At 43.4% G+C, this 7,673-nt stretch overlaps 1 protein-coding gene across 1 annotated transcript in view; it reads right to left on the minus strand.

The window, feature by feature from the left end:
- Positions 1–683: 683 nt before the first annotated feature.
- The window catches only part of RPRD1B (regulation of nuclear pre-mRNA domain containing 1B), a 50,742-nt gene continuing 43,752 nt past the window's right edge, over positions 684–7,673 (minus strand). Inside the window, exon 7 of the mRNA XM_049650815.1 lies at positions 684–3,376. Coding sequence (XP_049506772.1) covers positions 3,227–3,376 — 150 coding nt within the window. The 3' untranslated portion in view covers positions 684–3,226. The remainder of the gene's footprint in view (positions 3,377–7,673) is intronic.

Here is a 7,673-nt window from a genome sequence, read left to right on the forward strand (position 1 = left end):
ACCCTGCTTTTTCTGACAAAGGTTGCCTTCACCCAGTGGAAAGGGTTCAAATCAGCCTTCCAAGACCATCAGTTACTTCAAAAGGCTGTATTTCAAACTGTTTTTCCATTATTTCAAGTTCTCATTAACAGCACTCGGCCAATAGGCTTTCATTGCATTCACAAGTGAAAACAAAGGAGAAAGGAAACGCGCAGAAATGTTTTTAAAGGACATACCACTTGGATTGACAACGATCTCACATTTTGCTCTTTTAAACAGTTCAGAGTGGCTTTCACTGGATTGCCAAACTCAAATCTCTCTCCGGAGGCCTAGCAGTGTGAACAAAAGCGCTGAAATCAAAAACTTCCAAGTTTGAATCTGTCAGAGACTGTGGTAGTGGGGAAAGAGTCATTTAACCTCTCTCCATCCGTTCCCACTTCTGTACAACGAGAATAAAACTATGGAGGTCCCTCTCCGGGGCCCTGTGTGGATTGGCTAATTAAAGCTAATTAAGCCCCTGGAAAGAACCAGAACATACTATGTAAGTGCTGAGTATTTATGGGCCGCTAACAGTAACAAAACTCCTAAGGGACAAGATTCTGTGCAGACGGCAGAATCTCTATTGGTGATTACTAATTACCCACCACTTACAAAGGAAGCACCGGGTGTTCTGTAACAAGGCAGGGGAAAGAAACATCACACAGTGTCGTTCAACAACACCATCTTTATTCAAAAATATATATCTATGAGACATTTCAGAATATACTGCTGCCGCCAATGACAGCCTATACTTCTAAATAAAGTCCTAAATTAATATACAAATTTAAGCTTTAAAAATATTCTTTAAGAAAAACAAAACAAAACAAAACAAATTAGAATGAAGACGTTCTGAGGAATATGACCTAAAGGAGAGGTCCTTGAGGCCTACGGATGCCCTAAAGAAAGAAAACACACAAAACAAAAGCCACCCACCCCACCCCAGCCCACCCCACCGGCCCACCTGGTACAGACAAGGAGAAAGGCTGGTTTAAATTAAACAAATGAAGTGAGCACACATGGGGAGGATACAGGGAGCATGAAGATTTAAAACACAAAAGCATTTCATTAAAAAACAAAACAAACCCCAAAACTAACTTCCTTACAGGAAGTCCACTAGTAACAGGTGTTAGGAGGCCAACACATTCATTTACATAATTGCTACAGTTTCATTTCTTGCTCTTGCTGTTAAGAATCACGCACCAATTGCTGGTCAAACTCAATCAGAGAAAATACAGCGATGGGTGAAATCCATCACGCCGTAACATTGTCATCCAGCTGATCAGAGCAAACATCTACTCTGCCCTTTTGATTTGTGGCTAGTCAAATTTTGCTTCCTTGGTAAAAGCACAGAGAATGTCCCAGATGGGTCCGTTCCACATCAAGCTCGCACGGAGGACTGAAGCAGCACACCATGTGGGGAGGGGCGTATGCGCAGAAAACAGCAACGATTAGAAGCGATCTTGCAATTTTCCTGCAATTTCCCTTAGTAAAGTCACCTACTGCCCTCTGGCCTCTGGGAGGAAAACTTTATAGTTAGAGACTCGTTAATTTAATAATGACAGGACCACAGGCAGTATCAGTAAGCAAACAACATCCAGTCTATATTCAAATCCAAAGAACAGCTTCAATGCTACTATGTTCTACACAGAGTCAAACTGAACACCTGCTAGGACTTTTTTTCACTGTTCTCACTTCATGGCAGACAGAAGAGCTTCTAAAAGGAAAGCCTGCACACTGTAAAAACACAGGCTATGTTTCAACATGTTTAACATGTAAAATTACAAGTAATTGGCTTTTTGGTAATCCTGAAAATAACAACGCAAAATAATGGAGATTCTGAAGCCCCCACTGCTGAATTCCTTTTTATAGCTTATGGATTTCAGCCTCCGGGCCCTGACTCCTGTCATACTACTGGGGCAAACTGTTTTCTGCCCTTTCCAATGTCGAAAAGAAGACTGCCAAATCAGAATGATTTACAGTTAGCAGGCCTAACCTTTACTAAAAGCAAGGTAAAAATCCTTTGTAACTACATTATATAGTCATGATATCAGCTGGCATGATAATGGAATTAAAACCCAAAATTAATATCCCTGACTTCCCCCCTTCCTCTGCCCGAGATGAGCTACTCGGTAACAGCCGATCAAGTACTCCTCCTCCTCCGGGCACAAGGATGTGTGCAGTGGCGTAAACTGACAGACAGACAGACATGCACAGAGCGTCATATCTGCAGGGGAGATACTCAAGTCCACTCGCCATACCGTAGACCTGAGCCCAGTGAAACAATGCTAGTGTGAGCCCTACTCCCCAAAAGACAGGAGTCTAAAAGCAACACCCGTGCAGAGTCCACACTCTTGGTTTTGCCTTTAGCTTTTGGGGTCCACCAGTGCCATTCCTAACAACTGCCTTCACAAGATTAGGGCCAGAAGATCACGTCTTTAGGAACGCTTTCTACGACAGCAGGAACCCTGGGAAGGTGGTCCGTAGGTACCCGAAGCACATAACTTATTTTGAACTCACGTCTGTGATCCCCGTTAGTCTTCCTTCTGAACCGTATATCCCAGGTCAGCTTTGAATCTTATTGCTAGATTCCCTAGTCTGCTTATAAAACAAATGCACTGCACCTGTAACTATACATCACTACAAGCAGGGGAAAGGAAGGATCAGAGATTTGGCAAACTCTTCACGGCAAAGCTGCTTGACAGTCGTGCCTCCAACCTTTGGGGTGGACGGTAGCCAGGAAAGTCAATGACTCCAGAGTGAGTCCTTCAGTGGAGGCCTGCACTGAACTTGAACAAACCCAGCTCCGAAAAGAGAAGCGGCTCTCATGACACAATGCTGTCGGGAGGGACAAGATTCTTCTGAAAACTTCCAGAAGTACACATGATTTTCATAACTTCTTGGGTGTAAAGAGACAGCTAAGAATGGAGAACCAACAGGGGCATGAATACATGAAGTGGGAGACTTTGTATTCTTTCCAAATATGAATCTAATTGGACTCCACTCGCCACTGTTCTGAATTGTGCTCAACAGGAGAGGACGGAGAGGAGATTCAGAGTCAGTGGTTCTTTCTTGAGGCTGCGGGACTGGGATGAAGGAGGGACAGAACCAGGGGCCACAAGTTATTTCCATCATGGTTATTTCCAACCATGACTTGCCCTCTCTCTTCTTTCTGCTGGTAGAGATGGGAATTTGGGGCACGACACCTGTCCTAGTCAGTTGAAAACAGGTCACCAGCAGAGGGCAGGGGGGCCAAGCCTCCTGTGACGTTGGGCAGCAACGAGAGGTCTGGCAAGCTCTGAATATGGGACTTCAGTTCCTTGCGGACCTGGGTTACCCGAGCGAGCTTCTGTTTATATTCCTAAGGAGACAAAGAGAAGACAACGTGGTTAAGTCTGTGTGTGCTGATGATGGTCAGGCCTCAGGAGCCAAGACAGATACTCTCAGCTTCCTGCTCTAGTTCTCTTCACCAGACAGCCCCTCCCCACTTCAGCCAGGTTCGCAAAAGGAAGAATCCTTTACATAAAAAAGGAAAGCAGAGTTCAATACTGGCAATAGTGAATTAAATCGTATTTAACGTAGCACTTGAGATTTAGAAGTAAAAGCATGACATTTTGTGTTTGCATTGCCTTTTACTGATGCTTTTCTATTTCAAAACACCTTATAAAATAAAAGACAGATGCTCAGGCTTTACAGTTATTTTGAGGGTGCCACCTAGACATGCCTAGAAAAATCACTATAAAGCTCCACTTTGTATTAAACTGAGAGAGTCATCCAGATCTATCACCTATGACAAACAAGCACCACAGAAGCTCAAAACACCCACGTCCGTGCCCAGGGCTTCCTCATCCCACACCCAAGTAACCACAGCAAATCCCCAATGAGTCCTTCAGATTGTCTCCCCTAACCACGCCAGACTTCTCTTCCGAAAGCCCAGCTTTCATCCAGTCACCTCCTTGAGAGAGTGAAGCACGGCACCGTGCTAGCTCCATGGCTGCTCAGAGCTCAAGGTCTTTTAAAATTAGCGCCTGCCCAAAAGTATCTCCCACAACTTCTCAACAACCCCCACCCCGACCCCACAACGCACAGGCCACTGCCTGCACGGTCCATTTGTTCAGGAGTCTGCTCCAGCTTCGAGGGGTATCTTCCTTCTCCTGCTCCCAGTGAAATTCTGCCTCCACTTCCCTGCCTACCAACTGAGCTCTGCCTCTTTTAGGAAAACGCTTTCTCTTCCAGTCCCCACCTCCACCCGTTCTGGAGCCCTCCTGTGCACCGAGGTGCATCCGAGCTCCTAACAGGCTGCTCTGAGGTGCTCTTTTCATACATGTTAGACTTCTATGTTCCTCTAAAATATGACTTCCCTAATGACAGGAACTTGGTGTACTATTTTCTTTCCTCCCAACAAAAAGCGCCTTTGGTGAATCTGTATGGAATAACAACCCTGGGCCATTTGAGGTCTGTTTGTGGCCCCTCTTGGGTCTCCTAGCCTCTAGCTAGCTGTGTACCCTCCTCAGTATTTCTGCAAAGACGGGAAGTTCCTGAGGATGGATCCCTGCTGACTAAAGCCTCTCCTGCAGGAATGCAAAAGACAGCACTGGGCTCCGAGGCAAGGACCTGAGTTAGTTTTGGCTCTGACTCCAACCTGCTATGTGACTGTGGACATGGTCCCTCTCTTCCTTCGTCCTCACCTTCCTTATCTGAAAATGAAGGAACTGGCCTATTCGTAAGATTGTTCTTCAAATTCTAGATTCTTTCCTACCAGATACCTTAGACACACTTAGAGAGGCAGAGAGTTTGAGGGCATATGCTCGAGGACTCCTGGGAAGAGTGGTAAGACAGGAAACAGGTTAAATGAAGAACAATTAGCTCAAGTTATAAAGACAAAGTCCAAGAAAAGAGTGGGAGAAGGGATGTGGAAACGTGGGCAGGGAGGCTCTGTGCCCACATTAGCGCAGGCAGTTGCGGCTTCTGCCCAGAAGAACTGCTCACACAAGCCATCAGATGAAGACACAGGGAAGACAGTAAGCTTTCCTGGCATCCCATCTCTTTTCTTTGTAGACTTAACACAACTAAAATAATGACTTACGTAAATTGTTAATAACGACTCCGCTATCACACTAGTGAGCTTCAGGAGGCTAAGACCGGACCCATCTGCTTTACCCATTATCCACCATGACCAACAGTGCCCTGTGAACAGTAGGTGTCCAACAGCTGCCCAATAAATTAACAACATATAAAACATAACATTAGGTATAAGCATACCACATTAAGCTTTCATTCTTGAAACTGAAAACAAATTTCACAGATGAGGATCTAAATTGTCAAGGTTCCCCACCCTTCCCCCTCTGCAAACATTTTTTTTCTTTGGTTTTATATACTTCAAGGGAAATTAATAGAGAAGACTAATTCTCTATTACTGAACATGGATCCATTTAATTAGCTTCTCCTGAATTCTATGTACAAAAAGGGTATAAGAGCTCCTGAATAGTTGCCCCTTGCTCCCTGCCCAGATCCTCTGACCAAAGTAGACAGGTGAAAGCCACCGTGACTTGGAGGCATCGCTCCTGGCACGTACCGAGCACTTCAACTCAAGGAACTCCTTAAAAACAGTCTGAAGATCACTGAGTCTCTAGTGAGTGGAGCTAGATTCAGAATCCAAAGCTCTGCACTCTTGGGTGACCCTCAGACTAATTTAGCAAGTCCACGTGAGTTTAAAAGAAGAGGTGGTTGATCTCATTAGACATCACCTTAAGTTCAAATAATCCTCTCCCAGGCAATCTTTTAAAAAAAACCCCAAAATCCCATTTGTTCCTATTTGGGGGTAAGGCGGGGTGGGGGGGGAGTGTTGGGGGGGAGAGGGTATCTCATCATGTTTAGGCTGTGATTACATTTTAAATACAGTCAAATAAACTTCATTTTAATTAAAGGAAATATGTTTCCCCATTAAAGTCCTCTCTTCAGGCCACTCTGAAAGCTCATGGATCTTATACACACCTCCTCATGCCATTGGGTTACTCATTCCATAGGGATTTCTACTTTAAGAGCAGGTGCATGAGCCTAGGAGGAGGGCATCACTACAGAAAGGATGAAAGTGGGACTGTCACTGAAAAAGATGAAGTACAGAGTTTGCATTAGCACCCAAAACAATGAAATACTACTTAGGTATAAATCTGTAAGATCCACATGAGGAAAATTATAAAACTCTGAAACAAAGAAGAGCTAAATAAATGGGGAGATATTCCATGTTCATGAATAGGAAGGCTCAATACTGTAAAGATGTCAGTTCTTCCCAACTTGATCTACAGATTCAATGCAGTCCCAATCAAAAGCACAGCAAGTTATTTTGTGAATACAGACAAAGTGATTCTAAAGTTTATACGGAGAGGCAAAAGACTTCAAATAACCAACACAATATTGAAAGAGAGCAAATTCAGACATTATTCAACCCTAAGACTTTCGATAAAGCCACAGTAATCAAGACAATGTGATACTGCCGAAAAAATAGACAAAACAGATCAATGCAACAGAACAGTCCAGAAACAGACCCACATAAATAAGCCAAATGACCTTTGATAAAGGAGCAAAGGCAATACAATGGAGAAAAAATAGTACTTTCAGCAAAAAAGTTGAAACAACTGGACACCCACATGCAAAACAAACAAACAAACAAACAAACAAATCCAGACACAGACCTTACACCCTTTACAAAAATTAACTCAAATGAATCACAGACTAAATGGAAAACACAAAACTATAAAATTCCTAGAAGATAGCAAAAGTAAACCTAGATGATCTTTGGGTTGGTGATGACTTTTAGGCTACAATACCAAAGGGTATTATATACATACCTATATATATATAGTATATAATCTACCAAAGGTACAATACCATGAACGAACCCATAAGGTGGATTTCATTAAAATGAAAAATTATCTGCTCTGCAAAAGCCACTGTCAACAAAATGAAAAGACAAGATACAGGCTGGGAGAGAATGTTTGCAAAAGACATTTGTTATCAGAGAAATGCAAATTACAACCAGATGCCTCCACACATCTATCAGAATGACCAAAATCCAGAACGCTGACACCACCAAAAGCTGACAAGGATGTGGCGCAAGGGGAACTCTCATACATTCTGGTGGGAATGCAAAATGGTACAACTATTTTGGAAGGCAATTTGGTGGTTTCTTACAAAGCTAAACATACTTTTACCATACATTCCAGCAATCATGCTCTTTGGTAGTCATCCAAAGGAGATGAAAACTTAACGCCACACAAAAAGCTGCACATGAATGTTTATAGCAGCATTATTCATAATTGCCAAAACTTGGAAGCAACTAAGGAGTCCTTCAGGTAAATGGATAAATGAACTTTGCTTCAACCAGACAATTATGTAGCATTAAAAAGAAGGGAGATATCAAGTCATGAAAAGACATGGGAGAAATGGGGGCGCCTGGGTGGCTCAGTCGGTTAAGCGGCCGACTTCGGCTCAGATCATGATCTCACGGTCTGTGAGTTCGAGCCCCGTGTCGGGCTCTGTGCTGACAGCTCAGAGCCTGGAGCCTGTTTCAGATTCTGTGTCTCCCTCTCTCTGACCCTCCCCTGTTCATGCTCTGTCTCTCTCTGTCTCAAAAATAAACGTTAAAAAAAAAAAAAAAA

This window comes from Panthera uncia (assembly GCF_023721935.1).
Source record: "Panthera uncia isolate 11264 chromosome A3 unlocalized genomic scaffold, Puncia_PCG_1.0 HiC_scaffold_11, whole genome shotgun sequence".
Classification (NCBI taxonomy): domain Eukaryota; kingdom Metazoa; phylum Chordata; class Mammalia; order Carnivora; family Felidae; genus Panthera; species Panthera uncia.